We start from the raw sequence: 26,641 nt of genomic DNA, 5'->3' as shown, positions 1-26,641 counted from the left end.
TTTCCGCTGCTGGAGCCTCTAGTGGACATTAGAGGAACTGCATCTTCTTCTTCTTATTATTACAGATTACGAAGATGATGGTGATGATGATGAGGATTATAATAATCTCTGTAATCTTATATACACAAGAATAGACTGAACTAGGATATTTATACATATATGTCCTAACTTTATCAAAGCAGCCTTTCAAAAATGCTGATATTCAACATTTAAATTAATACTGAAACTTTTTAAAGCCTTTCTTTGTCTCGCTTCCCCGTTTCTTCCTCTCATGGTCTTCGGTAAAGTCACACAGAAACTTGTGGTTTGTGATGCAACTGAAAATGCACATTGTCTGGTTCCTCTTTTCTTTTGTCTTGAAAGAGGAGAAATAAATACTTCTTCTTTTTTTACTTTTGTCTGGCAGCACGCAGTTAACCTTTGACATCCATCAGGTCACTGGCGAACCACTGAGGGTTACGATTAGGTTTTTCTTTGGCCACATCTTAAAAAAGAAGAAACTGGAAGACGATATCTTCACATTCTCATGTTAAACTTTGTGGTTTTCTGTCATGAGCCTCCTGTGTGGGAATATCAATAACAGGAAGCTGAACGTCCAGATTCAGGTTGTGGATAATGATTTATTACGGTGCCCACAGCCTGTGGGTTTTTTCCTGTTGCTGTTGCTCTCGGGTGGAGATGTGGCTGGTGTGTCCTTGCAGGTCGACCTGTAGGTGGAGTCTTTTCTCGGGTCTTCTATGCCTGCTGTGCATTGTTGAATGATTTCTTGGTATTTAAGGACCGGCTGGTTCTGCTGCTGTCTCTATGATGGTGGTAAACACGCCTCCTTTCTAACTGCGTATTTTGTTCGTGTCTGTCTGTTCTTGTTTGCTCAGTTCGTTGGCTGAAGCCTGTCAGATATTCCCAACTTCTCTAACCTGCATCTCTACAAGGAGTTTAACTTACTGACTGTGGCTGTTTGACTCAGGTTGCAGAACTTACCTGCGACTCACCTGAAGTGCTCACTTTCCCTCTGGAATTCTATCTGCTGTCTGCTGCCCTTCTTCTATCCTAGTCAGGAATACAACAACTAAGACCTGAATCATATTGCAAAACCAACAAGGTCACGTCAGTCTCACCTTGGATGTGTTTAAAGTCTCCTCTTCCCCCTCCAATACCACAAATATTTTTAATTGGAGCAGCTGGTTATATTTGGATTAGGATGAGGTTATTTTTTTGTAAACTACAGACTTCCATGAAATTTATAATGTGTTCAAAAAACAAAAAACAAAAACACAGGTGAGAGAAGCAGAACATCAAATAAGCTCAGGCCAGAAGAGACTCAAACAACCCAGTTTACATCTCACATCACAGGTTTCCAGTGATGGCATCAGCAGGCAGAGAGGTGATGGTCAGATCCAAGGAACTTCAGCGCTGTGGGTCGAGCAGCGAAACATGGGTACATATCTGGGAACTGTTATAAAATATAATCCAAGTGCCTGTTTGCTAAGTATATTATATATTACAAGTATATATTAAAGTAGGTGTGGGTAGGTGTACTTCCATGGTACATTAGTTCCTGTATGGCACTGTCATTAAATCTGTTCTTCTTAATTATTAATAACTTTGTAAAAAACACTTAAACTAAAATATTATGTTTGCAATCTGAATTACACTTAACTGTTCAAATCTGTTTTAAACTGTTTTAATCAACCGATTCGCACTACAACCTGGTTTGCCCCTTATCTGTAGTTATTTTTATTGAATTGAATAACTGTACAGTACTCTGTTTATAGTAACCACTGTCCTTAATGTAAATATGTAAGAAAAATTGTGTATGTTTCTGTTCTGTGTCCTGTTTGTTTGTATATGTGTCTTTTTGACTGCTGTTACAACCAAATTTCCCCTTGTGGGACAATTAAAGGATTATTCTATTCTATTCAAAGTGCTGTAAAAACATAAACCTGCATACGATTTTGACTTCCTCGTATTGCAACGTGAACTTCTGCACCTGTGCAGTTTCTTCTTCATGTTTTGTTTTTGAAAATATTCTTAAGGGACTCAGATTAGAGCAGAAACAACTCAAACAAGCATCATCAGGCAGACAGTGGATAAATAAAAATGGAGTGTGACCAAATGCAAATAAAAAATGCTGCAAAGGTTACTCATGATACAAATGAAAAGGTTAAAACAACCCCACAAAGACAGAAAACCCGAGTCCTTCTTGAAGTAAAGGAGGTCCACCCATTTGTGACTGCTTGTTTATGGTAACTAGTTCTTACTTCCTCTTTTTAATCACTTCACTGAATGTTGTGTCAAATAGATTTAGAGAACCAGCAGCTGCTTCCTCTTTCTGTTACATACTCACTGAAGTGATGCTCGACTACCACTGAAAACATATTCGGTGTATTTGGCCTGTTTAGCCTCCAAACTACAAACGATATCATTGTTTAGAAATTGTTTAATCATTTAAGTCCCTAAAAACACGTCTTAAACAACAATAGAGACACGAGGTCGAAGAAAGATACAGTTCATGCATGTTATCATAACCCTAACCCTTAAACACAAATTAACTCAGAGAGGCAGACTGATGCAGCAAAACGATGAAGCATGATGTACAGCGTACACTGTAGTCACTGTCGTGGTTCAAATTTTTGAGGAAGAGACATACGACTGGAAGTCCATAGTGGGTCAACACAAATTATTTTATTAAAACACACAGTACAGTGTGAGAAGAAACTTGCAACAGCAACCCTACAATCTTCTTCGAGCAGACCGCTCCCCATCCTTATATTACCCTGATGACATCACAGCTAGATCTTACTGGAAATGATAACAGTTCCAAAGTTCTCCTTATATAGACATCCGATACTACTTTAGAGACAAACAAGTTTGTGATATGTTGTGCAATTTTGTGAGACTGTGGGTCCAACCCAGAGACTGTCCTGAGACGACCTCCCTGTTCTTAGTACGTGCGGGAGTGAACGTGCGTACTTTCCATGACTCTCTATGTGCATGTTGGTGTAGGCCTGAATATGTGTGTAGGTGAATGTAGAAGGCCCTACTGGACCCACAGCTTCGAGAGGGGTGAATAAAATGATATGGATACCATTTGCAACAGCTTAAGCAGATAGAAAGAACGATAGAGAACAACAATAGACTAATTAAAGTGATGATAATATACATACATTAATATTTTTGCTCAGATTACCATAGATATAATTCAGAGATTATTCTGTCAACTGGTTCGACAATGATGAATGATTGATCAATGATAGTTCTGATTATAAATCGTCACCATAAGAATACAAAATAAAATATCTCTTGTCCACATCACCCAGCAGTCTTAGGTTATGATGCACATGATGGTCAGTTGTCTTGTGGCAACTGACGAACTGAAACAAAGGAGCGTGCTGTGTGTGCAACAGCATGACAAACATTACCTGTCCTTTTAGCAGCTAGCTAACTGGGTAAGGCTGTCATGCGTCTGCAGCTCCGTCCACCGTTTAGTTTTAAAGAAAGTTACAGGGCTTTCTGATATGCATATCCACATAATTATGGATTATTATAGTTGTGATATTTAAACACACACACACACACACACACACACACACACACACACACACACACACACACACACACACACACACACACACACACTGTATTTTAAAGAAAATACATTAAGAAACAGAATAATTTAGATTTAAATTTTCAAATATGACAGAATGCTGACTTTAAAGCAGTAACATTATTGCAACTCTGCAGTTTAAACATGAAATAAACTTTCTGCCTGCACAGAGTGGATAGTTAAACAGACTGAATCCTCATCAATACATTATTTTATATTTACTACTTTATATTTTTTTAAATTCTCATAACTTTATTATAATAGCACTAGGAATAAATAATAAGGGAAGGATTCCAAAGTATATCCAGTATTCTGGAGAAGGTATAAAATGTCACTGTATGTGCATGTGTGTGTGTGTGTGTGTGTGTGTGTGTTATTTATGTGTATAGATGTTTTTGTTACATTCTTACCCTACCGTCACCATCCCTTTCTTTTGCCCTACTATTATTCTGATTTCAGTTTATTTCCCACAGTGTTTTTAATCTGTTGCCTTATGATTCCAAGCATTGTCACCACAGCCTCAGATCAGCTCAGCCCCGCCCTCCAGCTCTATCAGCAGCAACATTGTACCCATCAGGTAAAACAAACTCTATATTTGCTCTGCATTGTCCCCACCTGATGACAGTGATATAGTTTGATGTGATTCCATATTAGGTTCTTCAGCCTGGTTCTATGTGCCCCTTTTTTAACTTTGAGCACCCGCCCCTTCACGGCCCTGGCAAGTAATTCTATATCATCGTCATGCAAACATCCTTTCCTTTGTTTCACTTAATCACGTGAAAAATAAAAAGTCCAAGAGTGCACAACACACTCTGAACACACTGCTTCTTCTTTTTTTCTTCCTTCTTCCTAGTGAGTCAGCATCCTTTGCTGTAAACTGTTCTATAACAGCTTTTAGCAGACCCATGTGGATCCATGTGCTTGTAGGAACTCTGACTAATGCAGCAAACAGCTGAGGTGTAAAAGGTGTTGTGCTGATACTGTACTGATGTAGTGATAAAAACTGCAGAGCATCTTGTTTCCCTGAGATGACACCTTGTGTAAGCTCTCACAAAGGGAGAGTTCAAAGGCTTCTAGAGATGCAGTGTGTAAGGCTGCTGTCTGATCTAGAGCAGTGGAGGCGTGTTCATTATAGAGATGAGTCACGCTTCATCTGCCAATCCGATGGATGAGTGTGGATTTGGAGGCTCCACACCGGGTGAGGTGTGTATTAATATCTTGTTACCACTTTCTGACTTTCTTTTGTTTGTGTATAATTCTTTAAAAACGTAGGTTAAGCAGTTACTAGTTAAGCATTATTAGCTTATTCTCCACCTTACCACCTCTGATCTTAATTGAAATGACTGTAACAATAACCTAAAGACAAATTACATCAAATTGTAACATAAAAGAAAAACGAATCTTAGATTTTACAGTCTTAGGTGGAGGAGTTTAAGTATCTCGTGTCTTGTTCGCGAGTAAGGGGAGATGGATCGGTGCTGCGGCTGCAGTGAAGAGAGAGCTGAGTGTAAAAGCAAAGATCTTAGTTTACCGGTTGGTCTATGTCCCTACCCTCACCTCAGAAAATGAGATCATGGATACAAGCGGCGGAAATGTGCTTCCTCCAAAGGGTGGCTGGCCTCTCCTTTAGAGATGGGGCGAGGAGTTTGCCATCCAGGACGGGCTCCACATTGAAAGGAGGGTAAGGATTCCTTCGGGCGCCTCCTGGGTGAGGTGTTCTGGGCATGTCCCACTGGGAGGAGGCCCCGGGGCAGACCCAGGACACGTTGGAGAGATTATCTCTCTCAGCTGGCCTGAGAACAAGTTGGTGTTCCCCCGGATAAGGTGGAGGAGGTGGCTGGGGAGAGGGAGGTCTGGGTTTCTCTGGGTCTGGGCCCCTGTGACAAGGCTCCAGATAAGAAAATGGATGGAAGGATGAATCTTCAGATTTTGATGGAAGCGCTGCTTCATTTTGAACACTGTGAGAAATAAACTGTGCCACCAGCACAGGAGCTAAAGCTAGGCTATAGTAGAGTACAACGGATCACCTCCGGAGTGGCTCGCGTTAACCCGAGGCTCGGAGTAGATAACTTCACTGGTGTTACTGCGGGACGTGCTGTTGGCAGAGTCACTGCTCTTCTTGGAAAAAGTCACCACGGAGTAGGTGAGTTTGCTCGAGTCGTCTTCAGTCTGAAAAAAATAAAATAAAATAGTTTATTACAGGTAATGTTTTAAATTGATCTGAGACCATTTTCACAAAGTAGTCCAACACTTTGTGTTCACTGTAGTGTGGAAGCAGGTGCCACAAATATCAGAATATCAGCTCCTCTGTGTGCTGTGTTGTTAGAGGTCACATGATCGGACCTTTGATCCAAGACCTGGTTACAGCATCCAGCATCCCCCCATCAGGTTATTGATCTGAAATAACGATCTGGATTCTTTAAACTTAGTTTGTGCTTTTCAACGTGACACTGATGATATTGTGTGTCTTCATATTTATCACAAGAAATGTGAATCTTTTCTCAGATACAACTGTTTGTTCCGTGAATACAGAAAGTGTTTTCTTACTTTGTGCTGAGAAGTGGCTGCAGTGACCAAGCTGTGGTCATCATTGGTTTCAACTCCGGACTGTTTGGTGTATTTGGCATGAGAGTCAGGAGGAGATCTGCTGTGTCTGCCCTCTGCTCGGATGTTCTCATACACTGTGTTGGTCTACAGGAGAAGCAGAGGGAATCTAATATCAGCTGGTGTCACAAACATCGGTGCTGAGTCTACAAGTCCTTCAGCCTCACCTCTGTGACTGCATCGTCTTCAGTTCCCACAGGAGGATCTGAAAAACACATCAGTACAGTGTTTATACTGCAGTTAGGTACTCAGTCCGTCACACAGAGAGACAGAAAACCACTCATGCCCACATTCATGCTCACACGAATGATCAGAGACTGTAATTCAACCGAATATTCAAACTCCATCCATCAGTTTGTCCAATTCAGGTTTGCAGAGGGCCCAGAGTGTATCCCTGCTACCACAGGGTGGAGGCGTGGTGCACCTTGCACAGGTCGTCAGCCTGTTGGAGGGATAACTTGCAAACTCTGCACAGGAAGGCCAGATGGAGGATTCGAACACAGCTTACAACATGCAAAGAGACGTCTGACAAAATGTTCACTTTTCTGTGAAAACAGGAAGTTTGATGAGTGTGTCTGTCAGTGTGCTTCCTGCTGTCTCACCCTTTGGTTTAGAGGATCTGTTCTTGCAGAATATCAGCACTGACACTGATAACAGGATGATGATGAGAGCTAGAGTCAGACCCACAAACGGCACCACATCTGCAGCAGTTTGACAAGAACAACAAGTTATTTTAGACAAACACCTCCTGATGAGTGTGAGTACCAGCCCTTCACGTGGGCTGTAAAGGTAGCTGAGTGCACATGTACAGTATAGTTGTATGCAAGTTTCTTCCATGGAGAATTTGGTCAGACTGTGATGCTTTATGAGCATAAAACCATGTCTACATGACATACTCACTGCTGATTGGTTCCTAGTGGCAGATAACAGCAAAATTATACAAATGATACAAATTCACTTAAAGTATGGACTTCTATAAAATCTTCCGTCTCTCAAACCCAGTGGATGGACGCACCTGTAGATGCTGTCCTCTCAGACTGCTCAGTGGTTCCAGTGAAAGTTGATGGAGGCGCGGAGGCTGATGGGAGGACTGGTTAAAAAAAATCACATAATGTCTTTAAGGTGGAGATATTGTGGCATGATTTACTTTCTGTACACACTGCAGTGGTATTTTTCAACTAAAGCATATAAATTTGTACTTAAAGACAGGAAACATCAGAAAGCTTTAAGTGAGACTTCCGTCTCTCAAACCCAGTGGATGGACGCACCTGTAGATGCTGTCCTCTCAGACTGCTCAGTGGTTCCAGTGAAAGTTGATGGAGGCGTGGAGGCTGATGTGAGGACTGCTAAAGAAGTTCAGCCATATGTGTTTTTTCAGGTGTTTGAGGCGAACAACAGAAAACAACACATAGCAACAATTTGACACCCTATTAGAGCACTTCGCTCTCGCTCTGCAGGCCTACTTGTTGTTCCTAGAGTATTTAAAAGTAGAATGGGAGGCAGAGCCTTCAGTTTTCAGGCCCCTCTTCTGTGGAACCAGCTTCCAGTTTGGATTCGGGAGACAGAAACTATCTCTACTTTTAAGATTAGGCTTAAAACTTTCCTTTTTGCTAAAGCATATAGTTAGGGCTGCACCAGGTGACCCTGAATCCTCCCTTAGTTATGCTGCAATAGACGTAGGCTGCCGGGGGATTCCCATGATGCATTGAGTTTTTCCTTTCCAGTCACCTTTCTCACTCACTATGTATTAATAGACCTCTCTGCATTGAATCATATCTGTTATTAACCTCTGTCTCTCTTCCACAGCACGTCTTTTATCCTGTCTTCCTTCTCTCACCCCAACCGGTCGCAGCAGATGGCCGCCCCTCCCTGAGCCTGGTTCTGCCGGAGGTTTCTTCCTGTTAAAAGGGAGTTTTTCCTTCCCACTGTCGCCAAAGTGCTGCTCATAGGGGGTCATATGATTGTTGGGTTTTTCTCTGTATCTATGAAGCGCCTTGAGGCGACTTTTGTTGTGATTTGGCGCTATATAAATAAAATTGAATTGAATTGAATTGAATTGACACATAAACATCATGAAAAGACAAAAGGAAGCCAAACGTTAGCAGCTGTCAGAGACAAATACAAATTTCCTTTAATTCTCCAGATTCATGAATGAATTTGTATAGAAACTCACCTTCTGTGACAGTAATCTCAAACTCTCTGTATGGATCAGTACTATAGAATGTGTCCAGGTAACATCTGTACCGTCCTGAGTCAGACTCCCTCAGCTGTTTAATGGTCACATACAGAATACCACTTGCACCAGATTCTTCTTCATATTCAGCGCTGTATCTGTCTCTTTGAGCTCTGGCACCCTGAGTCTCAATTAAAATCCCATCTCTTCCACATTCTCCCCTGCAGAAGTACTTCCTCCTTTCAGAGTGTTTAAAGGAACATCCGACTGTGAGAGAGCTTCCAGTTTCTTTATTGAAGTGTTTCAGCTGAGCAGGATTGTTTCCATCCAGCAGTGCTGTTAAAGAGACAAACGATCAATAATTACTATCTGTGCTGAAGATGATGCAGTCTGATCACAATAACTCCAGCTTCACCCACAGTTACACTGGGAGCTGCCCAGTTCAACCAGTCAGTGACTGGAACAGTCAAAGACCTCCATCCTAAACCGTCAGTATGTGAGTGTGAGTACTGCTGGAGGTCTGATTAACCAGAGCTGAGGAAATGAGAGCTGCCCGTGTTTCTGAGCGTGCCGTGTGGTGAGCTAGAATATTAGCTACAGCAGACTGTGCCTCACAGATGGTTCATGAAACAGCGATTTATTTGTGCTGCTGTGAAAACTCATTGACATCCTGCTCTTATATGATTTAGTGTTTGAGCTTGGTAAGAAGATTCTGCTGTTTCTATAACAGGAGGAGCACTTTTGTAAATGTGGCACTTTTTTACTTTATACAACTTTTCTCATTCACATTCACACCAGCTCTTTTTTCTATGATGCTTTCTATCTAACATTCACACACGTTCATACTCTGATGGAGCATCTTGTGGTTAGTGCCTTGCCAAAAGGTATGTGATATGCAGACTGGCATGATTGCACCACCAACCTTCTGATTAGTAGATGATCTGTTCCTGAGCCACAGCCACCCCATCATGAACCAGAGAGGAGTTAACATCCAGCAGGGTTTCATTCACATTTCAAACATAAACATTTTCTTTAGCTGAATTTTTCATGCGCTTCAGTTTTTGTTTTAATTACATTTATTTTACAACAAAGTCGGTGAATTAAATCGAGTTTTTATAAAAGCAAAAATGTAACCTCCAACTGAATAAATCTTTTTCTAAAGGCTTGTCTAACAGGCACCTCTGCCTCCCATTTTACTTTTAAATACTCAAAGAACCACAAGTGAGCCCTCAGTGCTCTAATGACCAACTCTGCAGCAGACCACAAGGTAAGGTAGCAGAGGAGGACACAAAATTAGCAACCGCAACCAAAAACCTCCTGTGAGAGATACAGGAAGATAACCAGTCAAGAGCTGACCCAGAAATGCCCATGCATGCGCTACGTCTCTCAGTCAGTATTCTATGATCAGCTGTGCCTGAGGCAGCACACAGATCCAAAAGTACAAGGACTAAATAGTAACTTATATCTCCACGTGTTAAAATATCATTTGAGACTCTAAGGAGAGCTGTTTCAGTGGAGTGCATCTGGTGAATTCAGGAATGAAATTTATTTCATGTTGGGAGTAAAACTTCTGTAAGCTGGTTGGTCACCACTTTTATATATATATATATATATATATATATATTTTTTTTAAAAAGGCAGTTTTGAAATTGGCCTAAAATTCTCAAGGAGGGAGGGGTCAGTGTTGGGCTTTTATAAAAGAACATGAATAACAGCCTGTTTAAAATATGTAGGGACACAGTCAGAGATCAAGGAATTATCAAAGACCAAATGGTCCAACGCTGTGAAAGAACTTTTGAGCAGCGAGGTTGGTAAAAAGTCAAGTGTGCAAAAGGATGGTTTCATTTTATCAAACCAAAACATTGAGAGCTTTTTAAGAGTTTGGTGCAACGCTCTCTAAGGAGGAATATTTATATCATGGGTCTTATTAACAAAGCAAGAAAGAAAGTTTTCACAATTGTCATTTGAGTGAATAGTTAGAGCAGGTGGTTAACAGTTGTCAGTGCTTCTGATTATATAAAATAAAACCTTTTAATTCTCCTGGCTGTTTTGGATTAAATTTAAAAAATATGTAGTCCTCACATTTTTGACCACATATTAAAAAAGTGTGAGAGATATGAACCTGAAGCTTGGTGAATTTCCACAAACATTCAACTTATGACACTTAGATTTGAAACAGTGAATATTTTCATTTCTCCAGGTCAGGATTTGGTACAGGGGGATTTAGACGCTGTCTAAAACATAGAAGTAATGATTATTAGAAGAATACATCCTGATATTTGCTTTGTTGTTCAGGAAAAACGCATCGCCAGCCCTGAAAGCAGCTAAAAATGTATTTCTATCAGGTTAATTCTTAATCACATGAATACCCTTTAAAGGATAAGACACATGCTGTTTAATTTGATTTTATTTATTATTTTTTCAATGACTTATCACTGGACCTGTCCAACTTATTAGTGGAGACGAAACACAAAATATCAGGTTTTTTTAAATCATCAGTTGTCTGTGAAAACTGAAATTTGTGTTGCACAATTCCACAATTTTAACAGAAACTCACCTTCTGCAACAATCACGTCAAACTCTCTGTATGAAGATGTTGAAGATTTGCTCAAACCACATCTGTATCGTCCACTATCAGACTTGATTAGCTGTTTGATGCTCACATACAGAACTCTTGTAAGAGATTGTTCTTCATAATCCATGCTGTACCTGTCACTGTGAGCTCTGATATCATCTGACTGAATAAGAATCTTGTCCTTTTCACATTCTCCTCTGCAGAATAACTTTGTGACTCCAACATGAGGAAAGGAGCATGCAACAGTTAGTGATCTAAGCTAAGAGTTTCCTCTGAGAAGGAGCTTTGTTTCTATCCAGCAGTTCTGTTAAAAAGACAAATGATCAATATATACTATCTGTGTGTGCTTTAGATGACAGGAAAAGTCTATTAACAATATTATATTTTCTTACATAGAATTTATTTATAGATAAAATAAATATATTTCCCCACTCGCCCTTGCGGGCGGTCTATACTTCAAGCTCGGGTCCTCTATTACCAATACTCCTCCATAAACCAGGCTGACAGCTTTGGTGTTCAGTCTAACCTATAAATATGTTGGTGATATGGATCAGCTGGCATGGTTCTGGGTCTTTGACTCAGTTTTGTGCTGTTGGACTTTTAAGTTCAGTTTATTTTTAAATATTCTCTGATTCTTAGTTCGGATTTTCTATGTTTTCATGTTGTGTATTTACTTGATGTTTGCTGTGTTTTCCTTCTCAATCTTTCCTCTGAGCTTAGTTTAGTCACATGTCTGTTTCCATATTTAGCTGTTCTTTCACTTCCCATCACCTCTGTAAGTGTCCTAAGTTTGCACCTCTTGTTGCATTGTACTATTTTCCCTGTTTCTCTGTTTCTAGTTAGAGTCTCGTCATTTTCATTCTTGGACTTTGATCAGTCAAATTAATAGCTCACTTTTGTGTGTTCTGTATTTTAGATCCTCATTTCTCACACTCCACATCATCCCAGGAACCGCTCTCTGACTTTGCTCTGTAGTGAACGCTGATGTTGCGCTGTGTGTGGGTCAGTGAACGTGTGGACACTCTGAATGTAGCCCTTTGTACCCGTGTCTAAATGAAGCTGTGTGTTTCAGCTGTGTGTTAAATGTTCCTGTGGTATTTTGTATGTTAGTTTTCCTTTGTGCCTGAAATTGTCTCCTGTCTTATTTTGTTTGCCTTATCAGATACTTCCTATATTGAGATTTGCAGTTCTGCAGTTTCCAGATTTAAAAGTATGTGGGACCTAATAATATTTCATTAAGTCAATAAATAATTCATATACCAAAAAAAATCTGCTCAAAAGGCAGAAATACTGAAAATTTTATTCAAAACTCCAAAAAAAGTTGAAACTCACCTTCAGCAACAACAATTCCAAAATGTGTGAACTGGTATGAAGATGGATATTGTCCCAGACCACAGGTGTACCGTCCAGAGTCAGACTTGATGAGCCTTCTGATGCTTACAGACAAAATATATTTATATTCATAATCATATTTATATTTATATTCAGTGCTGTATCTGTCATGATGATCACTGTTGAGCTGTGTTTCAATTAAAATATTTCCTTCTTCACATTTTTCTTTGCAGAAGATCTTCCACTTCTTAGAAGAAGAAAAGTAGCACTCAATCGTGATGCTTTGTCCAGCGAGTCCATAAAAATGCTTCTGTGCACTGGTGACCTTTGTGTGTCCGTCCTGCAGAGCTGCTGGAAACATGAACCATTAACAGTGATTATTTGTACTAAGCTGCATTTTAACATTTACACACAGACACAGAGTCACACTGAGACTTTAGTGTCAGTAATGGGACTCCTTTCCAATAAATCGCTTTTTATTTTACTCATAATCAAATATATATTTTTTTGTTGTTATGCAGGTCATTCTCAGTGATGACTTATTATGTTGTCATGCATGCTGTGGGTTCTCAGGACAGATTTCTGGTGCTGTAGTGCAGCAGCTCCACCGTCCCACTAAGAGGAGGAGGTGGGCCTGCTCCTGTTTCTGTGGCAAAAACAGTATCTGGTCAGTGGCATCTGATTACATTAGCAGCAGCGCACAAACTGACTTAGCCTGTCTATGGGAATTTCCATTGTATGTTAGCATTAAGCTAGTGGGACTAATGCTAACAAGTTTTTGACTCTTTTGTCTTGGTTACATGGCTAACCATGTATGGCTTTGTATCTTATACAAAAAATATGAAGTGAATTCTGAATATAACTGGAAGCCGTTCAGGGAAAACAGGAATAGAGGTGATCTGTGTTGAGCTGCCGCTGCAGTCTCGACTAACTGAAGACGAGCTGTGGAGAGATGTGAGTCAGTGAGTTTCAAAAATCAAGGCAGGAGAAAATAAAGTGTGAAAAATTCCAAATGAAAGAGGTTCGATTTTCCAAAAACTCTTAAATGAAAGAAACAAAACTAGATGAGCTTTGAGATGTGATGCTCAAATTTCAAATATTGGTCAAAAATCTGAAGTTCTTAGCAGATAAATGAATATAATAGTTGATATAATTGATATAATATAATATTATATATATAATAATCGATATCATTCACTGATGCAGGAGAGGCTGTCTTCAGAAGTTTCTGTCTCCTTTCATCATTCTGTAAGTACGATGAAAACCTTCTGAGAGCCGTGTCAGAGATACCAGCCCAATTCCATAATTTGTCAAAAAGAAACTTATGATCAAAGGGGTCAAAGGTCGCAGATTTGTCATGCCTGCTGGGCATTCAACACACTTTGTTGAAAGGTGCTCTGGAATGCCTGGAAATGTACCAGAGCAGATCCCTGATGTTTTCCCACCTCCGACCCATCTGTCACTCCTATCGTATACCTCACCACCACCTGCACCAGCCTCACATACTTCCTCATGCAGTACCACAGCTCCTCCCTCAGCAGCCAATCATCTGCTTTCTCTGATCCATAAAGACTCAGTGAAGCTTCTTCTGACCTTCTCTGAACTTCTCCATCAACACTCAAAGCAAACATCACATCTGTGGAGCTCTTTCTCAGCATGAAGCCACACAGCTGCTCACTGATCATCACCTCTCTGCTTAATCCAGCTTGATGATCACAAATATTAAGAGCTGAGGATGCAGGGTGATGCTTCTATTTCACTATTTACTTTTTATTTCTTTCTTTTCCAGAGCTACATTGAGTTCTGTTACGGCTCTTTCATTCAACTCTTCAAACTGCAGAGAGATAAAAAACATTTTACTGTCCTTTAATCTACTAGAATTTGCACACACTTTTTAACTTCTGCAATTTTTCTTTATTTTCTGCTCCAAGAGGCTGAACAGGAAGAGGTTTGCACCATTGTACTGTATCACATCCACATTTTACTGACTGTCCAGTTTATTCTGAGGAAGTAACAAACACTTGTAGGAAACCATCTTTGAAAGGACGAATCCTAAAGCCAAAGTGAGCAGCAACATGTCCATGAATGTCTCACTGTGATGGTTTCTTCTGTCCACACTGGCCACAAACACATCCATGAAATCATGAATAAAAGCAGTTTGAATGGAAGAAGCGTCCATGAAAGTGACTCATAGCTGACTCTGATCATCATGTTTAACAACAGAAAGAAACATGTTGAAGAACGAGAGTGACAGAAAGAAAAAGTGAATGTACTCACAAAGGAAGAAGAAGCAGATCAGAGTGTGATGGACTTTCATGATGAGGCTCTGATGGTTTACTGCTGCCTCTCTTCTTCTTCACTGGAAACCAGGAACTTGTGACGCCTCACTTCTCTAACTGAAGGAGTCCCTCCTCCAAACACCACAGCACCTCTACACTCCTCATTTGTCTGAAACAGTTGCAACAGCTCAACTTCCTGTTAAAATAAATTTGAGTCAGGTGCAACATTATGTTCACCGGAAATGTATCCATCCCCACTCTCATAGTTTCAGCATCTACTGGGCCATAATGGTGCTGTTTAAACTGGGATTAACTCCGTCCCCCTTTTTTGGTGCCTCATCATCTCCTTCTGCTATGATAATAAAATAATGCAGTCACCATGTGCCAAGAAACTACCTAAAACCAAAGTTTTAAGGTGATTATTACATATTTAATAAATAACAGATTGCAGAAAAACGAAATATTAATGAGCTATTTCATGGCATAAGAGGTAAAAAGTCACCAAATGCTGCTACAGGATGTTCAAACTGTGGGACTCCAAAACAAAATGGAAATGACACAAAAATGTAAAATGAAAAAGTAACAATGCCAATAATATTATGGATACAATAATAATACACATCATGCATTATAGAGAGAGAGTGAAAGAAAATAGATGACAACCAAACGTTTGCTGTTTTACTTAAAGCTTAAACTAAGAGACAGTACTCTAGGAAAATATCTCATCACTTCAAAGACAGCAGAGACTCACGGAGCCTGTGGCGGGGCATTCAGACCATCACAGATTACAAGCCCCCGCCACAGACCCGTGATAGCACTATCCCCCTGCTGAACGAGCTGAATACTTTCTTTGCTCGCTTTGAAGCCCAAAACAGCACCACTGCACAGAAGACTCCACCCCCTCCTGGTGACCAGGTGATGACTCTGTCCCCGGACAGCGTGAGGAGATCCCTCAGCAGGATCAATGCACGTAAAGCTCCGGGTCCTGACAACATTCCTGGTCGTGTACTGAGAGACTGTGCAGTGGAACTCACTGATGTCTTCACAGACATCTTCAACATATCACTCATCCAGGCTGTCGTCCCCACATGTTTTAAAGCCACCACAATCATTCCGGTTCCAAAAAAGTCATCTCCCTCCTGCTTTAATGACTACCGTCCTGTTGCACTCACTCCCATCCTGATGAAGTGCTTCGAACGACTAGTCATGCAACACATCAAGACTGTCCTGCCCCCCTCCCTGGATCCCTTCCAGTTTGCGTATCGGCCCAACCGCTCAACCGATGATGCCATCTCCACTGCACTCCACTCAGCACTCACACACCTGGACAAAAAAGACTCATATGTTCGAATGCTGTTCATAGATTTCAGTTCAGCATTTAACACTATAATCCCCCAACAGCTCACTCAAAAACTGGTCCAGCTGGGGCTCAACATCTCACTGTGCAACTGGCTGTTGGATTTCCTCACCGGAAGACCTCAAGCAGTACGGGTCAGCAGCAATACATCCAGCACCATCATTTTAAACACGGGGGCCCCGCAGGGATGTGTGCTGATCCCCCTCCTCTTCACTCTGCTGACCCATGACTGCACTCCATCATATAGCTCCAACCTCTTCATCAAGTTTGCGGACGACACAACGGTGGTGGGTCTCATTAGCAACAGGGATGAGACCGACTACAGAAGTGAGGTGAGACGCCTGGCCACGTGGTGTGTTGACAACAATCTCTCTCTGAATGTGGAGAAGACGAAGGAGATTGTCGTGGACTTCAGGAGAATGCACACCCAACATGCTCCTCTGACCATCGACGGAGCGTCTGTGGAGAGAGTGAGCAGCACCAAGTTCTTGGGTGTGCATATCACAGAGGATCTCTCCTGGACGCACAACACCACAGCACTGGCCAAGAAATCACAGCAGCGTCTCTTCTTTCTCCGCAAACTAAGAAGAGCAGGAGCACCAGCCCCCATCATGTACACTTTCTACAGAGGCACCATCGAGAGCATCCTGTCGAGCTGCATCGCTGTGTGGTTTGGAGCCTGCAATGCGTCCTGTCATAGAACCCTCCAACGCATAGTGAGGGCTGCAGAGAGGATCATTGGTGTCTCTCTCCCTTCCCTCCAGGACATTTACAGCACCCGTCTCACTAAAAAGGCCCTTTGCATAGCGGCTGATCCCACGCACCCGATGCAAAGCTTCTTCAAGCTGCTGCCGTCAGGGAGGAGACTGCGGAGTCTCCAGGCCAGGACCAGCAGACTGAAGGACAGCTTCATCCATCAGGCTGTCAGGAAGCTTAACTCCCTTCCGATTCTGCCCCCTCTCCCCTCTTCTCCTTCACGGTCTCACTGAACTCTGTCACACACACTCACACACACACACTCTCTGACTTCACTCACTGGCCTGCACCAGTTACCAGTCACTTTGTGGAGCATTGGACTGCCATTATCTCATAAGACTTTGTTGTTATACCATCTCTTACCGTATATTACTAAATCTCCATTTGCACTATTTGCTTATTTGCACTACTCTGCCTGGTTTACACTCAATGTCATTTATCCTTACTTGAATATTGTATATTGTATATTGCATAGCTTTCTTATTTATTTAAATTTTTATTTTTAATTATTTTATTTGCATTTTTTAATCACTCTCTTATATTTAAATGTTCATTTGCTATTTCACCTAGGGTTTGAGAGTAACGAAATTTCTATTCTCTGTATGTCCTGTACATGTGGCAGAATTGACAAATAAAGTTGACTTGACTTGACTTGACTTGACTAAACAATAGAGACGACGGGTTGGAGAGACATTTTGTGGCAGTGACGACGAGGCCGAAGTAAAAGCAGCAGGACAGAACTGGAACGGTGTTTCTGACCCACTGCAGAGATGTCTGTGCTGTATAAGAAGGGCAGTAGGAATGATTCTTACTTTATTCCAAATGTCAACATGTTTAGTGACACAATGATATTGTGTCAACTTCTGGGGGGTTTTGTGAGCCACGGCGCCCCCTCCTGGCATTAAGAAAATGCACTCAGTTATATGACAGAGCACGTGGTGTGACAGCTTGTTCTGCTTGGATTATGTACGGTGTTGCCTTGGAAGCTATTTGCCTCACTTTCACGACGGAAACTGGTTCCAAGCACAGAATAGGAATAATGACCTGAAATCGTTTATTAGGAATCATGATGGACAAAGAACGGCGCCCTGTAACCATGGTTACAGTTACTTACTCTCATGTCTGTGCACGTGCACAGAGAGCGTGTTTATACCTGACATCAAACCCAAAGCATGCATGACTTTATGTGTACGGCCTGTAGAAACACACACGGTCTGAGTAACTTTGTCATAACAATGAATTTGTTTTTAGCTCCATGAGGAAATGGAAGTTTGTGAGTATGTGCCTCGGTGTGTCAGAGGTCGATACACATTTTGGAAGCACGGAGAGCCGCTGATCCACCAAATCCGAGAGTGAGCACCAGCTCCTCCTCTTCCTCACCTGCTCCTCCTGGTTTCCTTATTTCCTTATATCCACCAGAACAGCTGGCTCTGCAAACAGCTGCTGGAGTCCGGTGAGTTGTTGAATGAGCTTTTTCTGACCAATCACCAGTGTTTGAGTTATTTAACTAGAAACTGTAATAAAACTGTAATAAAACTGTAATAAAACATTAAACAGTATTAGTTTTAAACACTACAATGCAGAAGCAAAATAAGAAACTTACTAAAGCAGGCCTGGGTTTATTTTCCTTTTTTATTCTTTGTTCTTTCTCTTTTTTCTTGAAATTACCTTTTCGTAGTTTAAATATTTGATATATTTTCTGTGTTCTGTTGTGAATGAAATATTTGCAGATTGTTAAATTAATTTTTTGACGCTTCTTGGAACTGGGGTTGCAAACTGCCCTAAAATTAATGAGTATGAATTAATTTAAACAGCGAGAAACTAATAAAATGAAATGAAAATGATCAATAGCTGAATCAAAGCAGATTCATCCAGCTTCCAGCTGCTCCCGTCCCAAAGCCTCTCACAGTAACCTTTCATAAGCAAACTGACAGAACAACCCCTGAAATACCTGTGAAGCCTCTGTTACCAACACAGGCTCTCACAGCCTGCGTCTTCATCACAGGATGAAGGTCTTTGCTGAGGGAGTCGTTTCTGTCCCACAGATGCTCATACAGCGCTCTGCTGTCCTTATCTGTCCTACTGTCCTTCTCTACTAATCAGACTGAAAACATGACAGTGGTGGCATTAATCATCACATATGTAAATGTTTCCAAGGGTAATTTCAGTTAACAGCACAGGTCATACTGAGGCATGAAGAACAGATCTTATGCAAACTTACTGACTTCCTGTATTTGCTGCTGCCTGAAACAGATGTTTACAATCTCACACTATTTATAAAATAGGAAGATTTTATAAATGCAAACAGGAACATACCACGAGTTCAACATTTATTTGACAGCTACTCTGCAGAGCAATTTAAAATAAATTAAAAATACATTAGCTTTGAAGAACATTAGCATGAAACGTGTAATAGTGAACATGGTTGTTAAGCAAAGATGCTCACACAACAAATCCTTATTATGACCTCATGTGAATGTACAGAAGGACACTTCTGCCAATAACACTCTCCACTTCACTTAAAAAAACAATCAGCATTTATTTATAAAATTAATAAGCAGTTATTAGCTTTAGCTCAGTAAAATGTACAGTCTGTACTCTCAACGGTTTACTTCTGGCTAAGTGTAAAGAATAACAAACTCATGTAGGGATGAGACTGTAAAGCATGAACGTGTAAAATGTGAAACTTTAACCAAGTTTTTAGTTTGGTTACTTCAGCCAACAGCAGAATTTCTTCCCATGGTTAAAGCTTGTGTGTCAGAAAGTCAAAACTCTCCCTGTATTCAACTGTTTTCCTCAAACTGTCACATCGTTGAATTAAAAAAATCTCACATTTTGTGAGAGAACGACTTCATTTTGAACACTGCAGGAGAAAATATGCCATCAGCAGAACAGAAGCTAGTCTGCAGTAGAATACAGTGGATTTTCCAGAGAGGCGCTCGGGTCAGAGCCTGCGTCTCCCTGAGGCTCAGGCGAGGTGCTGCTGGGAGAGTCCACGTCTGGTTTTGAACTATTCAGCTCAGATTTGGTGAGTTTGCTCGAGTCGTCTTCAGCCTGAAAAACAAAAACAAAAAACAGAGATTTTATTGTTTTTACTGGAATTTTTTTTTATTAATATGTTCATGTTGTTTCCTGAAGCTAGCTGTCAGGGTCCTGGGTCTCCTGACCCAGCGTTTTTAGTTCTTTGTGATTTTTTGTATTATTGTACTTGTGAGTTATTCTATCGTTTCTAGTTTTGATCCCTTGCCCTTCATGTCTCTCTGTGTCCCCTCTGTTCTGTGTAATTGTGTCTTTGCATGTTTGAGTTTCTTGTTTTCTGTCACTCTGCATTGTGCATTATGTTCTCATGGTTGGTCTTTTGTTACTCCCTCAAGTCTAGTTTCTTGTGTTCCAAGCTTAGTATTTCCCTCTGTGTATTTTGGTTCTTAGACCTCTGCCTTATGGTTTATGTCTCTGTGTTTCTTAGTTGCTGTCCCCACTGTGTCAAGTTCGCGTCTCTGTGTGATACTTCCTGTTTTACCTTGAAGGTCCGTGTCTTATGTGAATGCGTCCTGCTTTGCTTGTCTCGTCAGTCCTGATTTCTCCCAGCTGTGCTCTCCTTCTGTGTCTCATTCCCCTCGTTACTTCCCAGTGTATTTAAACCCTGTGTTTCTCTGAGTCAATGTCGCGTCGTCCCTCAAGCTGTGTGTTTCCGTGTGTGCCTCTCTGCAAAGTGTGAGTTTATATTTTCCCAGTTTAGTTTAGTTTAGTTTAGTATGCTCGTTTTCTGTGACCAGCAAATAAAGCTGTGATTTTTGAGTTCATCCCCTGAGTCTGTGAGTCCTGCATTTTGGGTCCAACTCCTGCCTGCCGCACAGCGATTCATGACACTAGCCTGTTAAACCCCAGGGGTCTTTCTCAGGTTCCTGCTTGGAAACAACACGCCCAAAATGAAGAGTATTTCTCTGCAATTACAAACTGTGTGTAGTATTAAAATAAACACTTGTGAGGCTTCATCAGAGGTGTAAATATTACAGCAGATGTTATTGTGTCAAAGTGTTTGAGTCTGGAAAAATAAGACGATTTTTTTTTTCCTCGCCCAATTTTCTTTTACTTTTATAACAACTTTCAAAATTTTCTGGAGTACACATTAAACCAGGAATGAACATGATCTGTGCAAAGACTGATGCTGCAGTGAAACAGAGCAAAGTTACAGAGGGTTTAGTGAAGACAAAGCCAGGGGTTCTGCAGTTTGGCAAACTGTGAGTTGGTTTTGGCTCAAGAGGCGAGATCAGCACGAGTTGATGCAGCTAAATGTGACACATCACAACAGACAGTAGAAGTCAACAATATGAACGACACAAAGGAAAAAATGTCCCAGATACAAAACCTTTCCCAGATTACAGTTTTGGTTTGTTCTGTCCAGCGTTTTCCTTACGCTGTGCTCAGGCGTGGCTGCAGTGATCACGCTGTAATCATCGGTGGTTTCAGGCGTGTTGTTGTATTTGGCCAAAGCATAAACTGAACGGATTTCCACAGGAGCGGCTCCTTTCTGCCCGCCCTCGTCTCTGATTTCCTCGTACACGGCGTTGCTGGTCTGCAGGAGAAGAAAAAACATTTCTTCAAATCCTGTAACATCAAACTCTGATGATGTCAGAGTTCGTGGAGCTCACCTCTGTGACAGCAGCGTACTCTGTTTCCACAGGATGACCTGAAAAACACATCAGTGAGTTTGAACCAGTGCAGGTGAGGAGAGAGGGCAGGTGTGTGTGTCCTGATAACAACAGGAAGTCAGGTGATGCAGTTAAACATGGCGGCCTGTTACAGCGGCTGCAGTGGCTGTTACACACAACTCAAGACATCTTAGACACACACTGCCTGTGCATTTGTCTGTGTGTGTGTGTGCGTGCATCTGTGCACGTGTGTGTGTGCGCGTGCGTCTGTGCACGTGTGTGTGTGCGCGCGTCTGTGCACGTGTGTGTGCGTCTATGCATGTGTGTGCGCGTGTGTGCGTCTGTGCATGTGTGTGCGCGTCTGTGCATGTGTGTGCGCGTCTGTGCATGTGTGTGTGCGCGTGTGTGCATGTGTGTGCGTGTCTGTGCGTGTGTGTGCATATGTGTGTGCGTCTGTGCGTGTGTTTCCTGTTGCCTCACTCTTTGCAGATCTTTTCTTGCAGAATATCAGCACAGACACTGATAAAAGGATGATGATGATGACAGCCACAGTCAGACCCACAGACGGCAAATCATCTGCAGCAGATTCAGAAGACGTTAGTTTACACTCACACCTCCTGATACAATATATAATCAATATTTTCTCTGTCATGTTAGTAATATGAGGCCTCTGAGGTGAGTATTTACCAGTATGAACCTTTACATTCAGACTCAGGGTAAGTTGGAGAGTTGCTTTTGCATTACTGTGTTAAACAGTCTCATTCTCCAGTTAAAACCATGTGTGTTTGGACAACAGCACATCTTTAAGTTTATATCTGTAGACCACAGCAGTGGATTTTAAATCAAACCATCAACATTTGAGGAACGTTTTTATTAAATATTTTAAATTAACGAAATTCTTCGATATAAATTCCACAGTGGTCGTGTGCAGAGGAGGATCTTTAAAAACCTGTGGACACAATGGTACCTTCAGATGTTTTCTCAGGCTGCTCAGTGGGGAGTGAAGGTGAGGAGGCTGATTGGACGACTGCTGAAACAGGTCAGAGAGTGAAGTTTGGTTTGGATGTGGTTCTTATTTAAAAGCAGAGATCTGAGAAAAAGCAGCCGCTCACATACTCAGAGTCAAACATCACTGTGTGTCAAAGTGTGTCTCTCACTGCGAGTAAGGATGTTTGTTTCATCACATCTTTGACATCACAGTAGGCCGGTATCATAGCTCAACATGCTGGGTGTATTTTAACTACCCTAATATTCTTCCGTACTATAGCCAACCATTAATATGCATCCAAACCAGTGCATGAAACCAAGAAACAAACATAAAAGTCCCTCAGAGTGGACACAGACTGCTGTCTTCAAACTTTGTGACCTTTCCCATCTCCTGATGTTGTAGCACTTTAACAAAAAGGACACATCAGTCCTCCTGCAGCCAGTTTGGAAATGACCAAAGTCAAAGAACACCTCATTCTTAAAGGTGAGACACCAGCAGCGTCTCATAGATCAGCAGTATCTGACATCTGGGATAAAAGTGTCAAGAAAGATTCTGAAATTCAGATTTTAAAATAGCATCAAGTTTTGATACTGCTGGAGAAAAACTGTCAAATTAGATTTTAGTTCCAGAAAAAGTGCAAATCATTAGCTACAGTATGGCTGTAAGATAACATGTCTGGTTATCTGAAACAGCAGCAGCTATCAATGACTAAATTAGCAACATTAAAAACATTTAGGGAAAACTCACCATCTTTGAAGCTGATCTCAAAGTCTCTGAATGAACCTTGACCAGCAGGTGGATTCAGAGAACATCTGTACCGTCCTGAGTCAGACTCAGTCAGCTGTGTGATTGTCACATACAGAATTCCTCCTCCTTTATATTTCTCCTCTGACGTTCCTCTAAATCCAATTCTGTATCTGTCTTTGAAATCATCTGCATCATCTGTTTGAAGAAGAACCTCATCCTCTCCACATTCTCCCCTGCAGAGGTACTTTTGTCCTCCAGCCTGATTAAAGGAACATCCGACTGTGAGAGAGCTTCCAGTTTCTTTATCAAAGTGTTTCAGCTGAGCAGGATCGTTTCCATCCAGCAGTGCTGTTAAAGAGACAAACGATCAGTAGTTACTATCTGTGCTGAAGATGATGCAGTCTGATCACAATAACTCCAGTTTGACCCACAGTTACACTGGGAGCTGCCCAGTTCAACCACTCTGTGGCTGGAACAGTGAGTTCAACAGTGATTGAAGTGAATTCTTCAGATTCAGCCCGACCTCCTCGTGCCATCATCATAAAACAGTGACACATGCAGACACTCTGCTAGTGTCACTCTGGAGGTTTTACTGTGTTTACTGTACAAAGCAGGATTTAATCTTGTCCACGTAACTTCAGGGTTAATCGTGTTTTTTAATATGAAGCTGGTTCACTTATTACCTGTTTACATCACTGTGCTAATATATATGCTAAGCTAATCTGCTCCAGAGCAGGTTATGTTCCAGATCACAGATCACCAGGAAACCACAACCTACTGTCCAATCAGATCGCTGGAACGAGACCTCTGAGAGCAGATAGTGGTGTTTAATGTCTTTGCTTCTCCCTGTTGATCCCTGAAGGAATATTAATTATTAAATACAAATTCATTCCCTGATTCTTTTTTTCTATTGCAGTTTTATTGTTTTATAATCAAAGTATCTGATCCTAAAACAAGCAGCTGTTCGATGACCTCACATCAGATTTGCACAGTCTAAGCCCACAACTCCAACAAGAGGTGCATTTGAAAGAGTAAAAACTAAAACCTTTCTTTTAAACATGAATTTAATGAAATGCTGATTATGATCCATCAGATTCTCTGTGTTTTAATGAGCTGAGACATTGATCACTTCAAAAAGGCTAAACTTAGTGAGCTGGTAAAAAGCTTCATGTGACCGCTCATGGTAAATGCTGATGTTAAGTCCACACAGGACTGTGGTTTAGGAAACTCAGACTTTAACCCTGAACGCTTCAGTTCCTGTGCAGGTGATCAGAGGAATCAAAAACCCAACATCCTTACTGAAACCATGAACCAGGACTCACTGTGCCAACAGAGCAGAGCCTCAAATTTAATCCAGCAACATGAGAATAATGTGACGTTAAAAACCCCTCAGTGAATACTGTGCAATACAAATATGGATCAAACAGATAAATTCTGATTTACACACAAACCTTTGATTTTCATTTTCAGACTCAGAAACTGAACACAGTTTAGTTCATGCTCATGAAGTCCAGCTCAACCACAGAAAGCAGATCAGCTGATCACTTAGACGAGACCTCAGATATCATATTAGCCGATCTCATATAGAGCGTGTTAGTGTCTCCTGCCCACAACCCTCCACCACAGCTTCTGATGAAATAAATGTGTCTGTCTGCTCTGTTCTGTGCAGCACGATTCACTCACATCATCCTGACATGATGGACATTATGGCACGAATGTTCTTTTCTATAGTTATATACACAACTAGAGTTAAAGAAACAGTTTAGTAAAGAGGAGTTTTGTTCAGAGAGTCACTGACTGAAAACTGATAAAAAGATAAAGTAAAGTAAAATCTCAGAGTTTCCAAAGTTTTATAAAACTTTTCTTCAGACTTTCAGAGACAAAACAGAGAAATCAACATTTCCACAGTTTAGACTGAAACTCACCTTCAGCAACAACAACTTCAAACTGTTTGTATGAAACTGATGATGGAGATTCAGCCACAGCACAGCTGTACTGTCCAGCATCAGACATGATCAGCTGTGTGATGCTCACAGACAAAGTAGGAGTATATTCTACAGTTATATATTCAGTGCTGTATCTGTGACTTTGATGCTTCTCATCTGTTGTATTAATAAGAATGTTTTCTCCTTTACATTCTCCTCTGCAGAACATTTTCCATGTTCCATCAGGAAACCTGAATCCAGCTGTAAGATTTCCTCCAACGACTCCAAATGAAATGTTTTTGTAGTTGTTGACTTCAGCGTTTCCCTCCTGCAGAGCTGTTGGAAACATGAACCATCAATAGTTACTGTTTGTACTTCCTGTAAGAAGCTGCAGTCTGATCACAGCATCCACACACAGACACACTGAGACTAAAGTCTGAATGTGAAACACTGAGAGCTCAGAGTTTAAACATCATCTTCTGCTTCACTTTTCTCTCCTCATTGATCAGAACAAAGATCCACATTCAGTCCTGTTAGAGCTCTGACACTAAACTGTTTGTGATCAAGAGGAAACTAAAAGTTTAACATTACTGAGTTATTCACACTTTGGTTTTAGGCGATGACTCACAGTTTTATATTTGGCTGCAGGATGTGAGGCAGTTTATTCTGTTTCATCTGAGTTATCAGGAACAAAATGTTTGCAGGAAGATTTTCTTAGTTTAGTCAAATTAAAGTTCAGCCAAGTCGATAAACTCTGAAGGCAGCAGGCTGAGTTTGTTCCCTTTATTTGACTGACTGTCCAGTTTATTCTGAGGAAGTAACAAACACTTGTAATGAGCTGTGTTTGAAACGATGGTTTCACATGTTATCAAGTCCTAAAGTGAGCAGCAACATGTCCATGAATGTCTCACTGTGATGGTTTCTTCTGTCCACACTGGCCACAAACACATCCATGAAATCATGAATAAAAGCAGTTTGAATGGAAGAAGCGTCCATGAAAGTGACTCATAGCTGACTCTGATCATCATGTTTAACAACAGAAAGAAACATGTTGAAGAACGAGAGTGACAGAAAGAAAAAGTGAATGTACTCACAAAGGAAGAAGAAGCAGATCAGAGTGTGATGGACTTTCATGATGAGGCTCTGATGGTTTACTGCTGCCTCTCTTCTTCTTCACTGGAAACCAGGAACTTGTGACGCCTCACTTCTCTAACTGAAGGAGTCCCTCCTCCAAACACCACAGCACCTCTACACTCCTCCCCTCTGCATCCGTCTGTGAGTCTGCTGCAGGGCTTCCTGCTCATTCATGCACCTCTTTACATTTACATTTATCCCTGAAACCAGAATTCACATCACTAATTTAAAATGTGATGATGTGTCCAGCTGATTCTTCCACCTCAGCTAAAATTCATTTAGTCTTTTTCTAATGTTAAAACTCATAAATGATCATAAGTGTCATTGTTATTTGTGCATATTGTTCTTGAGACTTCACAGCATTTCAGTATCTGCTGACTCTGAGGTTGTAAATCTGTCCGACCTTCATTAAAGATCTGAGTTTCTCCGTAAGATCTTTGGAATCTTGTGTTCATATTTTTATTAGATAATTCCTTATTTAATTAACTTAGTTTCATTTTGACTGGACACAA

The 26,641-nt window shown here is 41.0% G+C and overlaps 2 protein-coding genes across 4 annotated transcripts; both read right to left on the bottom strand.

The window, feature by feature from the left end:
* Window positions 1-2,242: 2,242 nt before the first annotated feature.
* On the bottom strand, window positions 2,243-14,629 carry LOC146365052 (uncharacterized). Its single transcript, XM_084918188.1, has 9 exons — window positions 14,569-14,629; window positions 12,292-12,642; window positions 8,385-8,720; window positions 7,480-7,557; window positions 7,227-7,301; window positions 6,814-6,912; window positions 6,379-6,416; window positions 6,155-6,298; window positions 2,243-5,776 (listed from the first exon to the last, which is right to left on the bottom strand). Exons 1-9 carry the CDS (start codon window positions 14,606-14,608, stop codon window positions 5,606-5,608), a joined length of 1,332 nt encoding a protein of 443 aa, XP_084774314.1. The 5' UTR covers window positions 14,609-14,629; the 3' UTR covers window positions 2,243-5,605.
* Window positions 14,630-19,000: 4,371 nt separating this feature from the next.
* Window positions 19,001-26,187, bottom strand: LOC146365051 (uncharacterized). Of its 3 annotated transcripts, none has more exons than XM_084918134.1 (8): window positions 26,090-26,187; window positions 24,996-25,331; window positions 23,071-23,418; window positions 22,303-22,365; window positions 21,816-21,911; window positions 21,336-21,373; window positions 21,053-21,259; window positions 19,001-19,737 (listed from the first exon to the last, which is right to left on the bottom strand). In XM_084918134.1, the coding sequence occupies exons 1-8, from the start codon at window positions 26,127-26,129 to the stop codon at window positions 19,582-19,584; spliced, it is 1,284 nt and encodes a 427-aa protein (XP_084774260.1). In that variant the 5' UTR covers window positions 26,130-26,187; the 3' UTR covers window positions 19,001-19,581. The 3 variants fall into 3 exon arrangements, with proteins under 3 accessions (XP_084774260.1, XP_084774262.1, XP_084774261.1); XM_084918136.1 differs by having other exon boundaries at window positions 21,101-21,259; XM_084918135.1 differs by having other exon boundaries at window positions 22,303-22,362.
* Window positions 26,188-26,641: the final 454 nt, after the last annotated feature.

The sequence above is a fragment of the Perissodus microlepis genome, chromosome 20 (assembly GCF_051167445.1).
Source record: "Perissodus microlepis isolate ML-2025 ecotype Zambia chromosome 20, ASM5116744v1, whole genome shotgun sequence".
NCBI classification, from domain to species: Eukaryota; Metazoa; Chordata; class Actinopteri; order Cichliformes; family Cichlidae; genus Perissodus; species Perissodus microlepis.
Note: the sequence above shows the minus strand (reverse complement) of the source record. Positions and strands in the feature narration are given on the sequence as shown.

What these genes read in the sequence shown, in the direction of transcription:
- LOC146365052 (XM_084918188.1), bottom strand. Translation starts at nt 14,608, where the DNA reads ATGAAAGTCCATCACACTCTGATCTGCTTCTTCTTCCTTT. An exon ending in TGAGATTACTGTCACAGAAG is followed by an intron (nt 7,558 to 8,384) that starts GTGAGTTTCTAT and finishes GAACTTCTTTAG; the next exon opens with CAGTCCTCACATCAGCCTCC. An exon ending in CAGCCACTTCTCAGCACAAA is followed by an intron (nt 5,777 to 6,154) that starts GTAAGAAAACAC and finishes TATTTTTTTCAG; the next exon opens with ACTGAAGACGACTCGAGCAA.
- LOC146365051 (XM_084918134.1), bottom strand. Translation starts at nt 26,129, where the DNA reads ATGAAAGTCCATCACACTCTGATCTGCTTCTTCTTCCTTT. An exon ending in GCCTGAGAAAACATCTGAAG is followed by an intron (nt 21,912 to 22,302) that starts GTACCATTGTGT and finishes AATCTGCTGCAG; the next exon opens with ATGATTTGCCGTCTGTGGGT. An exon ending in CAAGAAAAGATCTGCAAAGA is followed by an intron (nt 21,374 to 21,815) that starts GTGAGGCAACAG and finishes TGTGTTTTTCAG; the next exon opens with GTCATCCTGTGGAAACAGAG.